Source organism: Neltuma alba, unplaced genomic scaffold (genome assembly GCF_004799145.2).
Source record: "Neltuma alba isolate B1F8T4 unplaced genomic scaffold, ASM479914v2 tig00004928_pilon, whole genome shotgun sequence".
In the NCBI taxonomy this organism is placed as follows: Eukaryota; Viridiplantae; Streptophyta; class Magnoliopsida; order Fabales; family Fabaceae; genus Neltuma; species Neltuma alba.
In genome coordinates, this window is record NW_021633912.1 from 130,746 (window position 1) to 154,286 (window position 23,541).

At 37.0% G+C, this 23,541-nt stretch overlaps 3 protein-coding genes across 5 annotated transcripts; 2 read left to right on the forward strand and 1 right to left on the reverse strand.

Moving 5' to 3' along the window:
- The first annotated feature begins 2,787 nt into the window (after positions 1 to 2,787).
- LOC114746187 (auxin efflux carrier component 5) lies at positions 2,788 to 7,009 on the forward strand. 2 transcript variants are annotated; one of them, XM_028934381.1, is made up of 5 exons: positions 2,788 to 3,495; positions 3,563 to 3,648; positions 3,737 to 3,894; positions 6,449 to 6,525; positions 6,610 to 7,009. In XM_028934381.1, exons 1-5 carry the CDS (start codon positions 2,810 to 2,812, stop codon positions 6,680 to 6,682), a joined length of 1,080 nt encoding a protein of 359 aa, XP_028790214.1. In that variant the 5' UTR covers positions 2,788 to 2,809; the 3' UTR covers positions 6,683 to 7,009. The 2 variants fall into 2 exon arrangements, with proteins under 2 accessions (XP_028790214.1, XP_028790215.1); XM_028934382.1 differs by having other exon boundaries at positions 2,788 to 3,489.
- Positions 7,010 to 8,110: 1,101 nt separating this feature from the next.
- On the forward strand, positions 8,111 to 12,139 carry LOC114746186 (uncharacterized). 2 transcript variants are annotated; one of them, XM_028934379.1, is made up of 14 exons: positions 8,111 to 8,183; positions 8,603 to 8,728; positions 8,928 to 8,987; positions 9,119 to 9,235; positions 9,764 to 9,847; positions 9,930 to 10,048; positions 10,139 to 10,240; positions 10,535 to 10,648; positions 11,095 to 11,163; positions 11,245 to 11,311; positions 11,381 to 11,434; positions 11,510 to 11,605; positions 11,688 to 11,720; positions 11,869 to 12,139. In XM_028934379.1, the coding sequence occupies exons 1-14, from the start codon at positions 8,166 to 8,168 to the stop codon at positions 11,962 to 11,964; spliced, it is 1,155 nt and encodes a 384-aa protein (XP_028790212.1). In that variant the 5' UTR covers positions 8,111 to 8,165; the 3' UTR covers positions 11,965 to 12,139. The 2 variants fall into 2 exon arrangements, with proteins under 2 accessions (XP_028790212.1, XP_028790213.1); XM_028934380.1 differs by lacking the exons at positions 8,111 to 8,183; positions 8,603 to 8,728 and having other exon boundaries at positions 8,966 to 8,987; positions 9,116 to 9,235.
- Positions 12,140 to 13,120: 981 nt separating this feature from the next.
- On the reverse strand, positions 13,121 to 18,861 carry LOC114746278 (zinc finger CCCH domain-containing protein ZFN-like). Its single transcript, XM_028934507.1, has 7 exons — positions 18,648 to 18,861; positions 17,015 to 17,172; positions 16,347 to 16,409; positions 15,587 to 15,706; positions 14,959 to 15,252; positions 14,370 to 14,699; positions 13,121 to 13,688 (listed from the first exon to the last, which is right to left on the reverse strand). The coding sequence occupies exons 1-7, from the start codon at positions 18,694 to 18,696 to the stop codon at positions 13,410 to 13,412; spliced, it is 1,293 nt and encodes a 430-aa protein (XP_028790340.1). The 5' UTR covers positions 18,697 to 18,861; the 3' UTR covers positions 13,121 to 13,409.
- Positions 18,862 to 23,541: the final 4,680 nt, after the last annotated feature.

Below are 23,541 nucleotides of genomic sequence, written 5' to 3' on the forward strand. Positions count from 1 at the left end.
ATCTGGTCAAGCTTGCTTGCATATGTAACTTTTGTAATTATTAAGTATAAACTTAACGGACGTATGCATATGAGATATTTGAACCAAAATAACTTGGTAGTATTATATAAACTACTTAAAACCAGCTGGGAGCAGTGGGGGAACGGCAAGTGTGCCATTGACGCGTGCTACTGATCTTGTTCCTAACAGGCTAATACTCTCCAGCCCATCCCTTCTCTGATTTCGTCTTTCCTAGCTCCCATCGGTTTTACAATATATGGGTTCTTCCGGATTGATAGATGCATGGATTGGACATGATGAAGCAAGGTGGTCGGGAAGGCTGTGATCTGGAGAGGGAAAGCGTATGTCAATTCTCTACGCTGAAAAATGTCGGGGCTTGTAGCCGCTGCTAACAAGGGATATTAAAAGGAAACGCACCTCAAGGAGGACAAGGGCAAGCACATGTGCAGTATCATTATACTACCTCCGATCCTATTTATAAGAGCTAGTTGACTAATTTTAAGAGATTAAGAAATTAAGTTAGTTATTTGTAATAAATAAGTGTTGTCTTTCATAAAATATTCTTACTAATCAAATGTATTAGCTAAAACTATTATTATTAGAAAAACTATCTTAGAAAAAAATACATAAATGTGAGACACAAAGAGGATTGAGGTCTTATATTTAGGGCCAAAAAAAATCAAATAAAGTCTTATATTAAAAACCAGAGATAATATTTTCAACCGATCAAAGCGGTGGCTGATTCAATTGAGTACAATGGGCCGGGCTGTAAGTATGGCTTGAAGTGACACTCCGATGAAATTATATGCCCAGACAAGCAATACTACGAATCGGAGAATTCAGGTAGAGATTTGAGGGAGATTAGATGCCCTAGAAAAAAGCTGGCACATCTCTTCGCAAGTTTGTCCAGATGACTCCGCTGCACAGCTAGTTCAAGTTCTTTACACATCTTCCTCCTCCAAACATGGAATTCAAATAAAGTTCCATGACATCATCATCGCTCGCGCTGTCACTGATATTTCCATATTCCTTTGGAAGGCCATCGTTTGATTAATTTTGTCTCTTTTAATTTACAGTTTCTTTTAATAACTCGTTGAGTCCAGATCGTGTCGGTCCGTAAAAAGACCAAATTAACGAAGCATTGGGAGATCAAATTTAACTTTTCGCTGGGCCTGAGGGAGATGAAGAGTTCCAATTAGAATAATTCAGGTGGTTACAAGTGGGTCCACTTGCGTCAAACTCACTCCGCTCTTTTTATGCTAGAAACAAACAGATTTTCAGGGCCGAAAAGTGCAGGGTGTTCCTGGAGGCAGACGAAATATTTCGGCAGTTTTTCTCCTATTACCTCTAATCCTAAATATAAAAACTAATTGATTAATTTAAAGATATTAAGAAAATAAGTTAAATTAGTTATTTGTAATAAATAGATGTTGTTTTTTAAAAAATACATTTACTAATCAAGTGTATTGATTAGAATTATCATTATTAAAAAGACTATTTAAAAAATATATATAAATATAAAAAATAAAATGAATTGAGATTTTATATTTAAAACTAAAATAAAAATCAAATAAAATTTTATACTAAAACCGGAAGTAGTATTATATTGGAACGACTATCTATAGTTTTACATGCAAGCACGCGTGTCTCCTAATATTTAGTTATTTAGCGGGCGTGTGGTCTCATCTATCCGGTACACAATTAGCAAGACAGAATATATGAATTTCTGTGCGCAAGAATTGAATTTGTTCTCCCAGGTGCACGTACGGTGAAGACCATTTAAGCCATTATATTTGTTCGATCCATCATCATGGACAGTGCTGACGAGACTAAAATCATCACCTGGAGCCTACGTTGCCCACCAGATATTTCCCTGATTTTTCACATGACAAGTTCAGGAACGTTAACATCTCATTGACAAGACAAGCCGGAGCAAGAAAACCAATGCCAGTGAGAATATTATATATTTATTATTAATTACTTCGATAACAAGAATTGATAGAGGTGGTACGGCCGGCTGAAATATCAATGGCATAACGAGGCTAGACCCCGGCCCCTGTAATACATAAATCAAGTGTAACCTAGCTAGGTACTTCAGCGTTAAGGGCACATGCGATAACTCATTACACTCCAGTTACGTTGGTCCCCGTATTTAAATGTCGACTTGATTCATGATGCCCCTGTGCGCCAAGATATATATGCAACTTAATCTCAACAAATAAAATATATAGTTGATTAAATCTGACGGGTTACCTTTAAGGCGGAGGTGCTTGGTATGGAGGGTGAGACACAGAGATTTGTACGTCGATGTCAAGCAGGAAAAAAGACAAGGAAAGAAGAAATTTCGGAGAGCAGGAATTTGTGATGCTTGCATTATTGCTAGCTGGTGATCAATACCCAATAAGTGATATGCTTGGAATAATAATGAGCATGAGTTAACGAAACACAAAACTCTATTTGCAAGAGAAGTGGGAGTAGAATAATCGCTGCATCTCATTCCTTATTCTGATAAATTGTATGACCGGAAGCAAATTCCATTGGCAAAATCAACCACACACCCCATATGCACTGCCTCGAAAAGAATCAAATTCGGAACGTACGTCCACCCAAGCCTCATACACAATCTAAAAATAAAAATATACTACGCAGCAGGAGATCGCTTGTCCATAGAAATAGAATGAATAGACCTCATCAAAACTTAGCTTTTGTCTTTACCTGCACGGGCGTGAATATATATATATATATATATATATAAGCGGACAAGCTACCGAGGAGTAGAACAGGTCGAAGTGAGAGACGATCGAAGAAGATGATAGGATGGGAAGATGTGTATAAGGTGGTGGCGGCGATGGTGCCACTGTATGTTGCCCTTGTGTTAGGGTATGGGTCAGTGAGGTGGTGGGGGATCTTCACAAGGGAGCAGTGCGAAGCCATAAACCGACTGGTGTGCTACTTTACGCTGCCACTGTTCACCTTCGAGTTCACAGCTCACATTGATCCCTTCCACATGAATCTCCCCTTCATCGCCGCCGACACCATCTCCAAGTTCATCATCGTCTCGGTGCTGGCCTTGTGGGCCAAGTGCTCTCCCAAGGGAAGTTACCCCTGGTCCATCACCAGCTTCTCCTTGTGCACTTTAACCAACTCTCTGGTCGTGGGGGTGCCGCTCGTGAAGGCCATGTATGGCCCGTTGGGGGTCGACATCGTCGTCCAGTCCTCAGTTGTGCAGGCCATCGTATGGCTCACTCTCCTCCTCTTTGTCTTGGAATTTCGAAGAGCGGGAATGACTACTTCTAATAACGCAAACCCTTCTCAACAAAAGCCTAAAGATTATGTGACTGCTGTTGCAGTGGTAGTGGATGAGGGGGTGGTGAGCAGCAGCAGGCCTCCCTTCTGGAAGTCCATGAAGATTGTGGGGCTGAAGCTCGCAGTCAACCCTAACACGTACGGTTGTGTCGTTGGCATTTCCTGGGCCTTCATAGCTAACAGGCATGTGTGAGTGATTAGTTAATTGATTGTTGTTTCATGATATATATATCTATATGATTAAGTCGATGAACAGGTGGAAGTTGCAAATGCCAAGCATCGTAGAGGGGTCTGTATTAATCATGTCCAGGGCTGGCACAGGCACTGCCATGTTTAGTATGGGTGAGTGCTCGCCATGGCGATCTGTTATTAGAGCAGTATTTGTGTGTGTGTGTGTGTTAAACAGGGCAATGTCTTGTATGTTTTGCAGGTATTTTCATGGCGCTTCAGGAGAAGTTTATTGCTTGTGGATCCAGTCTGACGGTATTAGGTATGGTTCTAAAGTTGGTAGCCGGACCTGCGGCTATGGCTGTTGCTTCCATCGTTGTGGGATTGCATGCTGACGTTTTACGAATCGCTATCATTCAGGTTTGCCTTTTCCTCTTCTGTTTTCGAATGTGCAGCTCTATTATTTTAGGTTTAATACTCAATGAAATTAATTAACCCGCTGATTGAGAGGGCGAAAGAAATTAAAGATAACAAACTGATTACTGTGTCTTCTAAGACGGGGCAAATCCGTCCTCTGCATGTATATGATCCACTTATACTAGGGTGTACTGTTATACAGTATCTATTCATTGTTTTACTACCTAGTTTCCATATAAAATATGCTTAACCTAAAACTTGTAATTCAGTAATTGTATTGAAATGTGCACAGTAAGAACTAGGAAGAGACTGGGTGAGCGAATTGGTAAATAAATTATTCATAAATATTAAATAAAAAAAATAAGTACACATATATTTCTATGAATTTTATTGAATATTAATGAATTTTAAGAAATTTAATATCTACTGGTCCAAATTTTTTGTTTATAAGTTGAAACAAATTAAACTTGTAAATATTAAATCTCTTACAACTATCAGTGTTAAGCAAAATTCCATGCTTAAGAGATTTTTTCCTATTATAATGTTGTAAGTTCCTCTGAGTTTATCTTCGATTAGTGTTTTCTCCATCGAAATTTCCATTATACTTCTATAAAAACTTTTATACCTGCCTTCCTAAATTTGACGCAGCATTTTCAAGAGATTTATCCCGATGGGCAAGTCGTTTTCTTCCTTGTTACTCCCTCCGTTCCTTATTATAAGAGACATTTGATGCTTATGGCATGTTTTTATATATAAGAGACACTTAAAAGTTGTCTCTACTTTTTTGTGTTGATTTCCTATTTTACCCATATTTATTGTCTCTAACTCACACTCTCTCTCCCATCCACTTCTTTTTCTTTTAATAATTTAATTGTTCTCTCTCATGCTCTCTCTCCTTATTAATGAGGGCATTTTTGGAAAAAAGATTATACTTTTTACACATTGATTGTTCTTAACTAATTTTAACTGTTTTTTTGATCAACGTAATTCGGTTATTCGTCTCTTATAATAAAGAACGGAGGGAGTACTTTTGTATCGGACAATTCTGCTGATGCTCCAAATACTTTTAAACATGAGCAGCTAAATACTACCTGAGGTCCTAATTATAAAAGTTAGTTGATCAATTTGAGAAGATTAAGGAAAGAAGTTAAGTTAGTTATTTGTAATAAATATGTGTTATCTTTCCTAAAATATCCTTACTAATCAATTGTATTGGTTAGAGCTATTATTATTGGAAGGACTATTTTGAGGGAAAAAAATACATAAATACTACCTCCGGTCCTTAGTATAAGAAGATTTTGTTTGATTTTTATTTTGGTCCTAAATATAAGACCCTAATCCACTTTGTCTCTCATATTTTTGTATTTTTTTTTCAAAATAGTCCTTCTAATAATGGTAATTTTAGCCAATATACTTGATTAGCAAGGATATTTTAAGAAAGACAATACATATTTATTACAAATAACTAATTTAACTTATTTTTTTAATCTCCTCAAATTAGTCAACTAGCTCTTATAATTAGGACAGGAGATAGTACTTAATTTTTCATTAGCATAATTAAGAATACTCTATAAAATTGTATCTATACATTGTCGTGTAATTATATTTCTCTGAAAAAAAATACTCCCTCTGTTTCTTATTATAAGAGACGAATAACTGAATTACGTTGATAAAAAAACAGTTAAAATTAGTTAAAAACAATCAATGTGTAAAAGATATAATTTTTTTTCCAAAAAGACCCTCATTAATAAAGAGAGAGAGCATGAGAGAGGACAATGGTAAATTATTCAAAGAAAGAGAAGTGGGAAGGAGAGAGAATGTGAGTTGGAGACAATAAATATGAGTAAAATAGGAAATCAACACACAAAAATAGAGACAACTTTTAAGTGTCTCTTATATATAGGAACATGCCATAAGCATCAATGTCTCTTATAATAAGGAACGGAGGGAGTACAAAAGGACGGTATGGACCAATTTTGAGGAGAGATAGAGAATCAATGTCCACCCAGGAAAGCGTATCCTTTTTTTCCCCTCTTATAGTTTCTAGACCCCCCCCCCGGGGAATCTTGATACATGGTCCACAAACTCGCCACATAAGTTAGTGGCTGGAATTAGTTTGGTTTGGAATAACTGTAGAAGGGAACTATGCATAGCTTTGAGTTTTCGTGACCGAAATCAAAGTAATTAATGACGCAAACAAAGAAATAAAAGAGGAGACAAGGGAAGGAATAAGGAACAAGTGGAATGTCACGTGGGGAGAATTTTATTGACGATGTTGTAATTACTATATGTGGGTGTTTCTGAATTAATTTGTTTGTCATTTTATTGAACAATAAGATTATATTGTCCGTTCTGAAAGCATCAATGAACAACAGTAGAGATTAAACAACTTGTTGTCTCAGTAGGCGGCGCGTTGATTTGATTCTAAAGTGATGAAGCAGGAAATGTACATCATAAATAGTATGATGGGGATTAGAATTTGGGTTGTGTATGATACGAGATACGGATGGATTTTTAAAACAAGAAGAAAATGACTATGGATTATGTTGTCGTGCAGGCAGCGTTGCCGCAGTCCATAACGTCATTCATTTTTGCCAAAGAATATGGATTGCATCCGGAGGTTCTCAGCACAGCGTGAGTATTTGAAATAAATAATTAATATTGTTGCTGCTGTACGTGTGCGTGAGACCTAAGATTTCGACTCTTTGCATGCTGCAGGGTGATTTTCGGTATGATCGTCTCGCTCCCCGTGTTGATAGCCTACTACGCAATATTGGAGTTTGTGCGTTAACAGTCTGATCTGGGATTTTTTAACCAGGGGCTTGGGCCTTGCTACGGAACCAGTATTATTTAAATTTTCAAATTTATAATATTTAAATTAATTGCCTCAACATTCAACAAGCAGCCTGTCGAGCTCAAGTATTACGTGCCCTCAAGGCTCGTGTAAATCTAGTATTTTGTTAGTTGTAGTTTTGATTTATTTATCGGTCAGCGGAAAGAAATGTGATTCTGCAGGGCCTTGCTAAGAACAACGTACGTATTTTAATACGATCCCATATGGGTAGTAAGTGTAAAGCATCACGTACCACAACATTAATCCAGCCAAGGCATTAGTAATACAAGTGTTGACTACTACAGAAGCTATCTTAACTACTCGCTTTTCGCGCGTGTTTGCCCTTTAATTTGCATCTCTGTACTACGCTCCTTCGCCGGAACGTAACACGCTGATGATGAAAGTCTTTGATGCACTACGTGAACCGTGAAAACCCGAGGCAACATAATACGGCAGGCACAATCTTAGAATATATTCAACACCATCTTAAAGTGGACATGTAATTAAAAGGTTTGAGGAGCTGCTTGTTTTTTCGCTTGCACTCCTCAATGCGCGGCTTCCACTGCTTCTTCTCGGTAAGAAATTTTTTACAAAGAAAAAATTTTCGATCTAGCCAGCCAGAAGCAGGAGAATATAATATTCGATCGACTGGTCTAATCTCAACGGCAAAAGCATCATTAAGAGAAAGAAGCACGAATTACTCCCCTATTGTGTGTGTGTGTGTGTGTGTGTGAGACCCCCTCTCATCTGAAATCAGAGACATTTTAAAAAAGATGCCGCGCAGTGATTCACTCGGACTCGACCATTGCTAGCGGGGGTCAAGACGATGACATACATAATATGTTCGAGAAGAACATTGCGTAAATTTTACCCATCGAGGATTAAATATCAAATACGTCTAAATTGAGAGAGCGAGGGTTTTGTAATATTTTTCAAAAGCAGCCCTTTCATTTAACGGTTAGAATTAGAATTTAATGCGTAAATATATATAAATATTAAAACAATTAATGATATTATGGGAGAAAATTAATAAAATTGAACACCGAACTAAGTTTTTGTCAACTGCTCATACATGGTAGCTATTTTAGATAACAGGACAAAAGATAATAACAAATTACAAGCAAAATTGACTTCTGAATTAAACAACGGTCGGGTCGGAAAAGTCCAACATGCAATCAGTCCGGGTTAATTGGAATCATTAAAAAATAATTAAATAAAAAAGAGTAACATTGGGATGTTTGATGGAGGGGAGCAGCTTGGTAACGCCGATCTTGACCGTGCGCGCGCCTTATTCGTTGCTTCCTCCTCCTCATCCTCCTACCCAATGCCCATTTTCCAATCCCACTCTCCCTCGACGTATCTACCGTTTCCTTCCCTACATCCATATCACTCTTTATTCCCATCACAACGCACTCAAATTGAGCGCTCGCTGTTGGCGAAGATGAGGCCATCTGATCATGTACCAACTACTCTCTTGTTCCTTTGTTTTCCGTCTTTTAATTCTCTCCTACTCTTTTATGAATTTCAGATCGATGGCAGGCATATGATCCTTTCTCTTTTCATATGTTGGCCAATGCCCCACTATAATCACTCACCTTTATGTGCAGAGATTGGAGATTTTTTCTCTTCTATATTTTTACACATTCATACTTTCTTACCATCTTTTTTTTTTTTTGCCCTTCCTCCATCAACGTCATCATCCACCCCCCCCCCGGCTGTCATCTTCTTCCTTTTAAAGTCTTATAAATGCTTTTTCATTCATTCCCTCGTACCTGCCTTTGTAAGTACTTCAGTAATAATATCTCTTTTCACTCACAGAAAAAAAAAACAGTCGAATAAATGCTTCTGAGCACATTTTCCCTTCCTTCCTTGTACCAGGCATCTTTATTTGCTGCTGATTCAAAGAGTAAAAAATCGTATCTTTGCTTTATCTTCCCGGCAGCTGGTTTACTCTGTGTTGTTACGTTCGTTACAAGTTCATTTTTTGCAGAAGGCTACAGAGAGGTACATGGATAAATTCTCTCGGCATTAAGCCACTCTTTTCCAGTGGCTCTTAGAGGACGGATTTTCTTCTTAGAAGTGTTTTTTTCCACCTGGACAGATATAGAAGCTCGTGTGTTAAATTGATGTCGATTTATTAGGAATTCGATTTCTTTCAAATTTCAATACTTTGGGATGGTCACTTTGATCTCACTTACTACAGAAAGTAATAAGATGGAGAACGCACGGTGCTCTTCAAAATTTGGAATCTGACAAATGCAAGGTTTGTTCTCCTCACCATGCATGCTCTTATACTCCGACATTACATCATATTTTTAGATGATTTACTCATTATCGGACATTGTATATGTTCAAATCCAAATTTGTACTTATATTGTTTATCTTGTTTAGTAGAATCAGTGCAGACCCAGAGGGAGTGAGGCATTACCTCAAGGTATAGTCTCCAATACTTCTGATCTCAAAATGCGACGCATATGGGATCCTCCAGGAAGAAGTCACGTCAAAATAGATGTGAGTTTCGGACCTTTTGTGTGTGTATTTCTTGTGACCCATGGACGAAGAAGAACATGGACAACGTGATTACCTCCCTGTTTAAGGAAATTTTATAACGAGTGCTGAAGTGGTGTGTGTCCTGAACGCACAGTATCAAGTTTACTGGGATCCCACCAAACTCCCCACTGAATTATATAGTTCGGCATAGAACCTTGGTATATCACCGTTAACCATGCCAAGCCAGAAATTATACTTGGCTTATTGAAATGTGTGTTCAGGTTTTGTGCGTGTCTAATTAGGGAAGATCGCGCATTCTGATTTAGTAAACCGATTAATATTTTTTACAAATTACTCCCTTTCTCTCTCTAGTTTCAAGTTGTTACTGCAGGCTATTAGTGCCTTTTCTATTTAAACCTTGTATCTCTTTATCCATTACTCAGTTACCATGATGCACATACCGGCCGTTCAATCTCACTTTTATGTTATGCTCCTTTAAATAATTTATTTGCGATTGTGCGTGTGCTTGACTTGCACAAATTTAAACAGATTAAGGCAAATGTGTCAACCAATTTGTTTGCGGTGACAGCTGGGCTAAAGCAGAAAGATCTTGTGAGCAAAATGGTTCAAAAGGTCTTCCAACCCATTTTGTGGTTGCTTGCTAACTTCCATTATGGTGCATGAATCCTGACCCTTATTTCCTTTTAAATTTCAGTTTCTAGCAAGTGATTTCGTTGTGATGCTCTTCCATTACGATGGTATTGTGGACAAGTGGAAGGATTTTGAATGGAGTGATCAAGTGGTTCATGTGTCTGCCATTAATCAAAGTAAATGGTAAATGATCCCCATTTTTCTTCCCCATCAATAAGATAGTATTAGTTACCCTAAATGTGCTTATTTCATGTGCCTGTTTTTATTGATTAGGTGGTTTGCCAAGCGTTTCTTACACCCTGACATAGTTGCAGATTATGGATATATTTTCCTTTGGGATGAGGACCTCGGAGTTGAAAATTTCCACCCTGATAAGTATGTGAAATATCTTTTCCGGGAGCAGTGAATGGTTTGTTCTGTGAATATTTGATCAGTTTAACTTGTTGTACCCCTCTGGACCTTTAAACTTCAAGGATTGATGCTATATGAATAGAGCAAATGCACAACCAACATAATTTTGTAGATTTGTAGTTTACATAATCTCATGTAGCTTTTAGTTACCATCATATCAAAAATCAATGTATTGGGAGGGTAACCCGATTTTATTGGAAAACTTGGCAAGCAAATCTTCTTAACAATGAATGTCCGACGTCTCCTGGTTGACTTTAGGTATGTATCTATCATCAAAAGAGAAGGTCTGGAGGTTTCACAACCTGCACTTGATCCTAAAGAATCAGAAGTGCATCATCAGATTACTGTACGTAGGAGGTCAGAAGTGCACAGGTATCCTTTCTACCCCAGGAATATGCAAAACATATTTATCAGGGACGGCTTTTTCCCCTCTATTTCGTCAGCTAGATGTTGAGGTATCATTGGCAATCTGCAATTACCTTTCTAGTCTCTACAGGACTCCGCTTATTTCCTGATAGGAAAGACTTTTAAGGTTGACTAAATCACTAACCAGCTAGCAATACGTGTGAATGACTAAAGTCTTGTTGAAGCCTTGTGGAAGTCCCTCTCCCTCTCAACCCCTCTTGCCCCTTATTTTCTGATGCCGTATTTTCCCTGCGCTTTTGCGGTATAGTTACCTCACAGTACAAGCCCACCAGCGGAGGAAAGGCAGGAGAAAAAGCTTAGCTTAAGTTTTCATGTTTCTGATGATATATTCGATCTTGCTTCAAATTCTTCTGTATACCATACGAATGCTTTGGGTCATTTTATATTTGCAGAAGGACATACAAGGCTGCTGGTAGTGGTGAAGGGTGTGATGATAACAGTACAGCCCCTCCTTGCACCGGGTACAAGTTTCTTGTTGTAACCTCACACGATCTTTTTATTTAATTATTTCTAGTTGAAGAAATATAAAATTTTTGCTTTAGGTGGATAGAGATGATGGCTCCTGTTTTTTCTAGAGCCGCCTGGCGGTGCGTTTGGTACATGATCCAGGTGCGTCATTCTGTGATGCTTAGCGTTAAAGATTACATGTTTATTCACTGTTTATGACTCATTTTACAGAGTGACTTGGTCCATGCATGGGGACTAGATATCCAGCTTGGTTATTGCGCGCAGGCAAGCAAAATTCATAGTATCCATCCTTTGCTTTTGGCTTTTAGTTCAATGCTGACCATGGCTTTTTCTGGATAGGGAGACCGAACAAAAAATGTTGGCGTTGTGGATGCCGAATACATAGTCCACTATAATCGCCCCACTCTTGGAGGTTCATTAGAGGAGAATACAGAGGTCAGAAATAGAATATCTCCAATCCTAATATGGAATTGAAGGCTTATTTGAAATGAAACTGAGAATTATCTGCGACATGCAGGTCTCATCTCAGGCTATGGATCACAGAGTCGGCGTAAGTTATCATCCTGTCCTGCCCTGATTTGTCAATAGAAGCAAAATCCCATATTCTGACCGGGCAAAAAGAAAAGCTTCTGTTTTTGAATTTTTCATAACGCAAGTAATCCCTTGGCCTTACTCGCTTAATGATCCACTGTTGATAGGTGAGGAGACGGTCGTTTCGGGAATTACGTGAATTTAGAAAACGATGGAGAGCGGCTGTGGAGCGGGATGAATGTTGGAACGATCCATATAAATAATAATAAATAGCCAATGCAACATGACTTCAGGAGCAGAACCAAGCTAAGCTTGCGCCGTATGTACATCTCAAGAGGAGAAAACGATAAGCACGAAGATCCCAATCTGGAGGTGCACCCTTTTATCTTCTGTCGTTTCCGACATAAATTTTATGTCTAGTAGCCTAGTACTTTTGCGGTTAAATGTGCTGATAAAATCATCCCCAGCTGCAACGTGAAGAAAATGACTATGGAGAATTCGCAAATATAACCATTCCTTACGATACCACGGCAGACACCTGAGGTTGCTCAACCTTCAAAGTTTAAACTCTATGCAAGACTTTTTATTCATTCTTTTAAATCTTCAATATTTCAACTTTGTGCAGAACCTCTTGTAAATCACGGAATATTTTCAAAACACTGCTGAACCATTCACAATATTTTTATTTCTTACAAATTATGTAAAGGCATTTATAAGGACATTTTGATCATTTCACAATCAATTGCTAACAAGAAATTTAGCAGTTATTAGCAATTGTACAAAATTGAAGTCCTTAATGACAAATATGTTGGAATTGGATCCCTATGACTTATGAGCAATTTTCTCGTATTTTTTAATGTAGTTAAGTCAAGGTTGCAACTCCTACACGACAGTCATCTCTTAAAATCCAAATTACGTCGCAAGATGACTATAGAAGAGTAATATGCATGATCAAATCACTTAAAATGTTTAGTTAATTACAAGAACATTGTGGGAAAAAGATAAGAACATAGAAAAATAACTCAAGTAACCCCAATGATAACTCAGTCATAACCTCTCTTATGTTGCTAACCTATCCCTTGCAAGTTATTAATCTCAAAGCTCAAAGCAATTTAAAATATGTAGAAGATTGCACTATTTATGAGTCATAAATAATGTAAATTTTTGAAGTTCCATATAATGTATCAGACTCATCTAATTCCTTATCATAGTGCAGTCAAAGAACAACGAGACACGCAGCATAATTGCTCTAAAAAATCAGATGCAGACCAAAATAACACGGATGTGTTTGGTGCTGCAGCCGGTACAAGATAAGACTCGAATAATGACCGGTCTTAAAAGCGCAGATATGAATTTCAAACCTGCATAACTATTCACAAAGGAGGCAGCATTCGGTTATCAAATTATGCAAGAAGATAATTTTGCATCACAGGAATAAGTTAGTTAAAAGGACAGGCTTAAGGAAAGAAGAAATGTTCACATCAGGTTTGACCCAATGTGACAATATTTGCTGAATTTTATACAATATGGCAACATGAAATCCAGAACAGTTATATCCGTCAACTGCATGCATTTTCAGGTTGACAGAGTTACCATGACATGACCTCTGTACATCTCCAGCAATGGAGAAAATGAATTTACAGATTACTCATTTATCTCCCCAAAAAAAATTGTAAAAGGCAAATGACCCATTTCTAAAACACTTCATTCATCCCTCGTCATCAATGCTTTCTTCGGAAGATATCTGTCTCGTCTCTGACAGTGAAAGCCGCCGGGGCTTTGCTGAGCCTGACTCAACAAGTCCTTCTGATGATAAATTCAATGCAGCAGTTCCTGAAGAAGACCCCAATAAACGGCGGACAGGGGTATCGGATGAAGGTGATGCAGATATATTGTATGCAAAGATTCCCATTGGATGATCAAACTTGCAACTCGGGCCAAATTTGCATATGCCATAACGAGAATAGAAGACACACAAAGGCTCTCCCTGTAGGAGGAAATTTGACAATGCATCTATCAGCTTGCAACATATCAATGAGGATCAAGCTAAGGTAAACACAGAAGTATGGGGTAACTCCAATAATGTTCAGAAACCATGATTTGATTAGAAAAAATAACACGGAAAATGATGCTTCATATGATTCAAGTGTTCACTTTCTCTTTGTCATCTCATATTTTTCATTTCACAACTACTTCAAACCATTAATACCCCTCTTAAGTTAGCTGTGGTCATACATGAACTAAATCTTCTATGTCCCCTTCAATAATCTCAGCATGTGTGCAATGTGCTGCACGCCTGGTTTATTAACAGTTTTTTCAGAGATTGTGATATCAATGAACTATAGGTTACGATCCGTAAAAGGAGAACTTGTCACTTTCTAATCAAATAAGCTTTGTTTACCACAGGAAACAAATAGGCATTATGTACCACGAGCGGTGATAAATTGGGTAAGCCACCAGTAAAATTAGAAAGGCAAATCTTTTTCAAGACCTTAATAGATTCAATCCAAGAGCTATCATGCACTATACATTTAGAAAACAATAGAATCTAAGATAAAGGGAAAACCATCATGGTATCATGCACTATACATTTAGAAAAGAATAGAATCTAGGACAAAGGGAAAACCATCATGGGAGAGATACGTTGGTAGTAAAGAATAGAACTCACTGGACGTAGGGGAAGGCCTATAGGGCTCAAGACACAGTCAGGAGCAGGTACTAATCTCTCACGTGGATGATGAAACCGACAGACTGCACCAAACTTACAATCTCCAGTCTTCATGTAGAATTGACATTCAGGCTGACCAGGTCTCTCAGGAAATATGTTCTCCCTCTGCAAAGCATAAAAACCCAGAGGAACAGAGCCAGAACGAAATTGAGAATATGTCCCTTGAGATCCTGCATTTGCTGGTTCACCCTGGCGGGAAGTTCCATACATTTGACCATTTCCTATTGTTTGCTGTGGACTGTCCGAAGTAGAGATTGATCCAACCTGACCCTGGAGAATACAAAATAGCCCATTAGCATGTTGCCAAGACTCAGTAAATAATAATTTTTAGCAAAAGAAACAGGGGATGCATATGTCCAATGTTTTTTTTTTTTTTGGGTGACAACATATGTCCAATGGTGAATCACATTAAGTTAAACGTAAGACAACCCCATCCCAGAACAGTTCCTTATAATCATCTACATGTCCACATGAAAAGCATACCACTTTTCATATTTTCTTTAATTGAGAAAAGCATGGATGAGCTTACACTGTATGCGCTCCACCCAGGAACTGAAACCACTCCCTGAGGTAGAATCAGAGGTGCATAGCTTGAAGGGCCTTGCCAGCGTGGACTAGGAATATAAGAAGCTCTAGACCAATTTGTAATTCCCCCTGCATATGATGACTGCTGGCCTGGTGTCGTTGGAGAATGAATAGTAGGATAAACAGGAGAACCCCGCAATGAAATCATCATATTATTTGGCTGTGGGTGGTGGAATTTGCAAGTGCTCCCAAATTTGCATTGTCCAGTTCTCAAATAATAAGCACATTCAGGTTCATTCTTCATAACAGAAAACAAAAATAAAATAAAATAAAATACAACCATACATTCAGCAATCCCCAAAAACTAGAGAAAGCATCTAGAAAAGATTCGGGTGTCATAAATGCATAACTGCATCCCACAAAATTTGGAAAACCATAAGACAAAAATAAGGATAATTTGAATTAAAACTTCACTTGCCTAAATGTGTATTAACCATGTTAATTTTATTAACACGGCCATCAATGAGGCAAGAATAAACCACAAACTGATTAATTACTTGTATTTATTTTCAGAATTTATTACTTGTATCCAAGTCATATTATTATGGCAAGGAAAATATTAGCATACTAACTGGGCGAATTGGATAGCCTAAACTATTCAAGGCAACTCTTCCAGCAATCCCAGCCTTTTCTCTTGGATGATGAAACTTGCATGTGGCTCCAAACTTGCAAGTTCCCGTCTTCAGATAATACTGGGAACCAAATAAAATATATTAGTTTTCGAAACATGCTGAAGGTCAAAATTACACAAGTTTAGATGCATCCTACGTCACAACACAAACTAATGTTCAGCATATAAAAGATGAGATTAACATCCATATAGCTCAGAGAACATGAATTTTGGAACAAAAATGAAAAATTGAAAGGAAAAAAAAAAGGATTTACAATTTAGTTTGAATCATTTCCAACTCTTTCTTACACAACATAACTGGTAGATATATTATGAAAACAACAATAAAATTAACATATTTATCAGGAACAAGTTACATCAATGTTTAGGTAAGATCAAGGCATTCCACCTCAACAAAACTATTGTTCAGATAAATCCAGTGACAATAAATAGCACATAAAATAGATGGTATGCAAAGCACCCCTACTTCCATTCTAAACTGTTTAAAAGTTGAGCTATACAGAATTACTAACACTGAATGCTTAGCTCACTCAACTTGATATGAGATCTGAAAGGAATGTTAACTCAAAACCCAAGTACCTCAAACAGATTTTAAAAAATTTACAAAAATTCTAAATCCAGAATGAGCTAATTGGCAAAGCATACGCCTAATATATAAGCAACAGTGTGCCTAGTGCGTGCATTAAGAAGAAAGCACATACCTGACATTCTGGCTGTCCTATTCTTTCTGGGAACTCACCTTTCATCCTTGCAGTGGCAATAGCCTGAATGCATTTGCAGAAAAATTTATGAGGAATTTAAATTCTCCAATGTTATAACATAATATAAAAAAAATTAAAAAAAAAGGTATTAAAAGTACAATGCGGTTTAACATTAGGCATCATTGACACAAGTAATTTATTTTATGCACAAAAGTACAAGAAACATGCATGCGCAGATCAACATGCAAACATGCATAAGATATGTGACTTTTGCATGTAAAAAGAGAGTTTTATACACCCAAAGTTAGCAGCAAAGTATGAGAAACGGATCAAGAAAATGAAAATGCAAAGTAACAGTCTCTCGCTGTGTCTATATGCTTGTGGTGTATGCCATTATTATAATAATCTGCTGAATAAAAGATCCAAGTTCTTAACAACAGGAAGAAAATAAACAAAGAAACGCCACGGCAAAAAAAAATACATATATACAGAGGAAAATAGTAGATAGGCTGTCATTAGTTTCATCACTTTGAGGGATCCTATGGTGATAATAAAAAGGCTTTGGAATGAGTACGTTTAAAAATCTTAATAATAATATGCCAACAAGGTCTAACCCTGATAGTATTAACTTAAAATCACAAATTTTCAACATAGATTGCAACTTATACCAGCTTCCTGTTAGGAGGATGATTAAATCGGCAGGTTGCCCCAAATCTACAAAGGCCTGTTCTGATGTAGTAAGAACAATCTAATTCTCCTGAGCGCTCAGGATAAGGTCCAGATTCCATTGTTTCACCTGATCTCAATTTCATTTGCCACATTGCATCTGAAATAACATCACAAGAATAAAGTAAAATTTTCAAATCAGACATCATCTAATCTAAATCTATACAAAATATAGAATGGAAATCGAAGAAATTAAATATCATCCTCATTGATTTGGTCACGGTCTGATGTCAATAATTATAACACAAATTTATGTTGTGAATATGCATTTAACAGGTGGAAAAATAGAGAGCTCCAACTCATGCATGCCAAGAGAGAAGTTGATGAAAATTCTTGCTCCTAATTCACTTTCTTGACCCCTCAAACGGTCTCTAAAAGCAGTAAAATGAATATGACTTCTAGAAGCAATGATGATACTTCCAATCACGGTTGGGTTCTTAATGGCCCCATCCTGGACAAAAGAGTTACATGCATGAACAAGAACTTTCAAGTCAATTTCCCTTTTGCCTTTTTGCACTTGCCGTCTCTTGCCATGGAGTAATGCTAGCTGCACTGCCTTCCTCACAACTATGGCTCCTTTCAAATTACCAATCAATTTTTGGTCCTTTGTGGTTTTACTTTAATACGGCGAGAGCTGGGTTTGACAAAGTTGCTAATCAAAATGGTGACAAGAAGTAAATATATAGCACTATTTAATACGGTGGGACTATTGCTTGCTTGCTAATTGATATAATACTTATTTATTTTCTATTTTTAAAGTAACCAGTATAATTTGCTGATTTGAGAAAGATGAGAATTGCATAAGATGCTAGTCAACTAAAATTTTCCTTTGCATTTAAAGAGCATTCGAGTTAAGAGAAAGTCAAATGATAAGGTCTTTGGTCGATGTTCTCATCATAAAAACATTAGGGTAGGGTCAATAGAGGCAGATGCAAACCAACCCCTCACCCCCACCGGAAAGAAAAAACAAACAAACAAACAAACAAAGAAGGAAAAGGAAAAAACACGATCCTAAACTGAAGCGACTTAGTCTCCAATGTCATTTGTGGGCTAACTGCTAGAAACTGAAGCAGGGAATGAAGGCTGTGCAAAGAAGAAGGATAACTATATAAGAAAATTACCATCATCCTGTGTTCAATAAACCGAACAACAGCTAATCAATTTAAATTGCTCAAAAAGGAAAGCGGAAGAAGAGAGGCGGAAAATAAAGAGAGATGATCGATGAAGGAAACTTGCATTGAAATGGGAAAAGGTACCAATTTAACCGATAAGCAAACCCAACTTAATCGCAAAATAGTCGAATAAAGTAAATTGAAGGAAGCCAGGCCTAGAAATGCAAAACAAGAAAGGCAACGAAGGCTATAATTACAAAAGCGATCAGATGAATAGGAAGGGAAAGCAGGCAATGGTGAGGAGACAGGAATAAGAATCAGATACCAACAGATGATGAAGCCGAGAAAAACGAGGGCGAGGGGGAGGAATTCACATAATGAAAAGGGATTCTGCTAGGGAAAAACCACAAGCACGCGGAAGAAAATCAAAATTAAGAGGGAGGAGAAGAAGCAGATGGAAAACCTGGGGAGAGGGCCGCCGGGGACATAGGGATTGCGGCATCAAAATCCATTGGTAAGAGACCTTCTCCATATCAACAACGGGGTGTGAGGGAAGAGAGGCCCGCGTGAATTCCCATTCCCGCACCAGTAAGACGATCAATTGGTAGGCGCCGGAAAAGAAAACTTTTTTTTTTTTTTGGTTTGTTTTCCTTGGGGGGAGAGAGAAAGAAAGGCGCTCTCTCCTCTCCACAAACGGGAGAGGGAATAAAAACCAACCACCCAACCAGGGAGTCCCAGTGTTCTGTTTGCTTTTTTAGTTTTTTATTTTTTAGTTTTCCTTCTCAGAGAGCGGACGACCTGCCACACGTATGCGCATCCTGTCTCCTTTCTTTTTACCCTTTTCCTGAAAAAGTTGACTTTCCTGGTTTACCTCAATGTGGCGCGCTCCTTCCAGATAATTTACCATAACTGCTTTCCTATTCATTCCCGCCGTCGTCTTCTTCCGTAACATGCACCCGCTCCCGCCATTTTCCCTCTTCAATAAACGCCCACTTCTATTCTTAACTCCATATTCGCGGATCTGGCTTAAATAAATTTTAAAAGTAGAATACTAAAAGAGCGGACAATAAAAATTTGGGGTGATCTACTCCCAAAATATGTTTTGTTAACACACACGGTGCGGTTTTTACACGAAGTTGACCCGCTTTCCACCAAAAAGTATAGAAAATAAACAAGCAACAGATAACCAATCGCAAAAGGGCCTGTTTCCTGATAAACAATATTCAAATGTTCACTAAAAGACCCGACACTATGTTTGGTACGGGTTTTCGGAGGGGAGGGAAAGGTAGTTATTCCCCTCTTCTTGTTTGGTTGGTACAATTTTTTAAGAAAGGAAAGAAACGACTCCCTTCCTCTTGTTTAGTTAAGATATTTTTTAAAGAGGGGAGAGACTCTTCTCTCTTTTTCTTCCCTTCTAGCCTCCCCTCTAAAAATGAGTTTTTTAAAGAGGAGATGAGAGATAATATTTTAATTCCTCATATACCCTTTTGATTTGTTAACCCCTAATCAATCGTAAACATTTCTATAAGAGAGTTCTTTTGAGCATTTAACAAGAAGTTATTGAGATAATTGTTTCCAAAATTAGTGAGCATTTGTAAATTTTTTTCTCTTCTTCTAATTCCAAGAAGCTGTTGGTATTTTCTTTCACCTTCAAGATTTTTTCTTTGATTAAAATCTATCATTCGTAACTTTTTATCTTGATATCCTATAAGTGAGGTTAAAATAGTCAATTTTTTATTAGAACAAAATAAGGTATTATTAAAATTGCTCTCTCCCCTCCAATCAATCCAAATAGAAGACCATTAAAATCCCTCCTCTCCCTCTCCTCTCTTTTGTAACTATCCTCTCTTTTTTCTCTTCTCTTTTTCTTAATTAAAATCTCTCTCCTCTCCTTCTCTCTATCGAGTCAAAGACAGCGTAAGAGGATACCCGTGGCTAGGGGGGGAGCAACAGAAAATGACGCGGAACTTCCCTTTGCGCCTTTGCCTTCAGTATAACTTTAACTAAACTCAAAACGCACAAATAATACAATATAAATTATCTAAGAGAAAATTATTTGGTACGTACCTATATTTTTTTTTCTCAATTTATGTTTTATTCTCTTGATTAAATCCTTTAATCACGAGAAAAATATATATTAGTATCAAATTTAAAATTGAAAAAATATAAGTATTTGCAAAATAATTTTCATTGATTCGAAACCACCTAAATGAAATGTTCCCTGACAACGCCCAAAGGATGCAAACTCGTTGGATTTTCCCGGGCATCGATTTTCCCAAATTCAAGTATGCGGCGTTAGAACGAGTATTTATTATTATTTTATGACATTGTTTTGATGACTCGATCATCAGCTTGTTAAATTACACTGTCTTAAATATAAAAATTAGTTGACAGTTCTAAATATAGTATCCCAATTTATTTTACCTCCCAAATTTATAATATGTTTTTAAAAATATTCTCATTAATTGTTAAGTATTTTTATCTAAATGTAGTTTTAATGTACATAATTAAATAGAAAAGATTTAAGAAAATCAATATATATTTGTTATAAATAATTAATTTAACTAATCTCTTTAATCATTCGAAATCAGTTATCTAATTTTTATATTAAGGATGAAAGGTACTACTAAAGTCAACAAACAAATAAAGCACGTAAAAATAGAAGAAATATATACATATGGAGGATATTTTTAGAACGCGCGTCAAGAAGCTGTTCTTTCTGAGCTAGACAGTGACTTTTATTGAATGTAACACTAGCACGAAACAGGAGTTCAATAAGCCGAAATACAGTCAAACCCACAAAACAAACATACAACGCGACAGCACATAAAACTATGTATAGAACAAAGACAAGAAAACATCAGCCAAAACCTTGTCTATCCACCTGATGCCTATCAGTATATCTAGAGTCTCGCAATACATCAAGAGAGACTTTTGTTCTTGCGTGGGGGTGATTTAGTTGCAGTCTTATTACTTTGCTGCTTGATAGGCAGTGAATTTTGAAATGTCTTGCATCTCTCTTATCGCTACGAGAAGAGTTGACTCGGTTGCTTGGAATCTCTTCTTCGAATTCACCAGGGAAATGCTCGGGCTAACTTGAACTAATTAGGGGAGATCAAAATCAGAAGCTCCGGGTTTTGTGTCTGTGATCAGTTGCAATCTGAAGTCCAAGGATGGAAGAACTAGCTAGCTAGTTCCTTTCTAAGAAGCAGGGACGGAAATCTTAATTAGAGAAACGGCAAATGCTATCCTGTTATTTGTGCCAAAGAAAACCGCCGCTGAGAGTCAGCCGAGAATATCACATGTCATTGCAGCGGCTTTGTGGACGTTCATTTGGCATCATTAAATACCTCCGCCTTCTTTTTTGCCGGAGACGTTAAATACCTTCAGAGATGCAAAATTTCATGTAGGGATTGTGTGATGGGTCCCTCGATCTCCACTAATCGAGACAATATTCTGCGGAAGTGGAGTTGCGGTGTTGTACCTACATGTCATTATTTTGATAATTAGGGAGATATATTCTATTTTAATAATGGATGCTTAGACTGTGTTTTGAAAGAATTTTGCATATGAATCGGGTTGGGTGATTAGCACTCATCACTTGATGAACACTCTAGACTATTAATACCTGATATATAGACGTTGTATAGTTAATATTGTTAATTAACTATTTCTTGAAAATGATAGTTAAAAAATAATTTTAAATTTGGTATCCATTAAAATAATTTTTAAAAATATAAAAATAAAAAAATTTAAATCTAAATAATCTAAATTTAATTAAGATTCAATGAATTTAAGGTACTCTATATTTGTGATGAGCACCCAAACCCATCCCCTTTGGCATGACTTGCAATTATAGGATGTGCATGGATTTTATGATACGCCACGTGTTACTATAATTGTAGTGGGCGCTTGGTTAGATCCTATATTGTTAATTAAATTAATTATTTATAATAAATAAATACTATTTTTTAATATTTAATGACCTTTTATATTAAAGGCTATAGCAGCATACCTTGTACATATTAGTATGATTTCACAAACAAAAGTCTATTTTTATAAAAATAAAAAAAATGGTTAATATAATTTTTGGTTTTTTAAATTTGTTTTTGTTTTAGTTTTTGTCGTTCAAATTTTAAATTATAGATTTTGATCCTTCAAATTTCTTTTCATTTAAAATATTAATTCCTATAATACAATAAAAATTTTGACCATTTTTTCTATAGAGGATCAAATATGATTTGAAATTTGAGAAATTAGAACTAAAATGAGCATTAAAGATTATATTAAGAATGTATTGAATTTTTATATCACGTATATCAAGTATTTTGGTTTGGCAAGAAGATATTTCTTGACATTTGAAGAAAATGTAGCTTTGGATCCAAAGACCCGCCGGGGGGAAAAAACTTGCCCCGACCAGCAAAAAAAACACATGGTACTTCGTCGTATCATGTTGGTGCCTTCAGAAAGAAAATATATAACAGGTTACGGTGCGCCCAACATCCTGAACTATTTTTTCAGGTGCGTCCAATGTCCTAGAGTAATTTTTAATACATCCAGTGTTTCAAACTAACTAAAACGGTGTATCCATATCCCATGCTAACAGAAAAGTTAAATTTGACCATTATCTTGCTGACTTAGTTGAAAGTTGACTAAAAAATCCTACGTGGCAGACACGCAGGCTTCTTATGTGTATTATTTTGACGAGTTAAGTTGCACCCAGCATCCTGAACTATTTTTCCGGGTATGCACAGTGTCCTAAAGTAATTTTTAGTGCATCCAGTGTCCCAAACTAATTAAAACGGTACGTCCATATCCCAGGCTAACAGAAAACTCTCGTTTGATCGTTGCCTTACGAATTTAGCTAAAGACTAACTGAAAAATCTTAGATGGCAGACACGCAGGCATCTGATGTGCATTATTTTGACTAAAGCTCCCAAGACAAGCTCGGTGGCGGCAGGTGTTTTCTCGAAAGGCGACAGCGATATCAACTGAGTGACCAAGGGGGAGTTTACTGTGTTCTACGAGGAGGAAAGCAAATGCGAGTCGGATGAGAAGTTGACAAAGACGGATATGGAAGTGTGCTGTGACGGCGATTGTGGTTTCAGATCAGAGCGGTGGAAGAAATGAGATAAAATGTTAAAGACCAGGATAGAATTGAATAGGTGGTACATGCACCAGAATTTAAGAGGGTGGATTGATGATCTTTTTTTTTTTTTAAGTTTAAAAACTGGCAAAACATAAATGTTAGAAGAGGAGAAAAAAAATAAATTTTCAGTCATAATGATACACATCAGACGCTTGCGTGTGTGCCATGTAGGATTTTTCAGTCAACCTTTAGCTGATTTAGCAAGGTA

What these genes read in the sequence shown, in the direction of transcription:
- LOC114746187 (XM_028934381.1), top strand. Translation starts at nt 2,810, where the DNA reads ATGATAGGATGGGAAGATGTGTATAAGGTGGTGGCGGCGATGGTGCCA. An exon ending in CACTGCCATGTTTAGTATGG is followed by an intron (nt 3,649 to 3,736) that starts GTGAGTGCTCGC and finishes TATGTTTTGCAG; the next exon opens with GTATTTTCATGGCGCTTCAG. An exon ending in CCGGAGGTTCTCAGCACAGC is followed by an intron (nt 6,526 to 6,609) that starts GTGAGTATTTGA and finishes TGCATGCTGCAG; the next exon opens with GGTGATTTTCGGTATGATCG.
- LOC114746278 (XM_028934507.1), bottom strand. Translation starts at nt 18,696, where the DNA reads ATGGATTTTGATGCCGCAATCCCTATGTCCCCGGCGGCCCTCTCCCCA. An exon ending in TAGGACAGCCAGAATGTCAG is followed by an intron (nt 15,707 to 16,346) that starts GTATGTGCTTTC and finishes TTTGGTTCCCAG; the next exon opens with TATTATCTGAAGACGGGAAC. An exon ending in TAGGCCTTCCCCTACGTCCA is followed by an intron (nt 13,689 to 14,369) that starts GTGAGTTCTATT and finishes TTCCTCCTACAG; the next exon opens with GGAGAGCCTTTGTGTGTCTT.
- LOC114746186 (XM_028934379.1), top strand. An exon ending in TTGCAGAAGGCTACAGAGAG is followed by an intron (nt 8,729 to 8,927) that starts GTACATGGATAA and finishes CACTTACTACAG; the next exon opens with AAAGTAATAAGATGGAGAAC. An exon ending in GCGTTTGGTACATGATCCAG is followed by an intron (nt 11,312 to 11,380) that starts GTGCGTCATTCT and finishes CTCATTTTACAG; the next exon opens with AGTGACTTGGTCCATGCATG.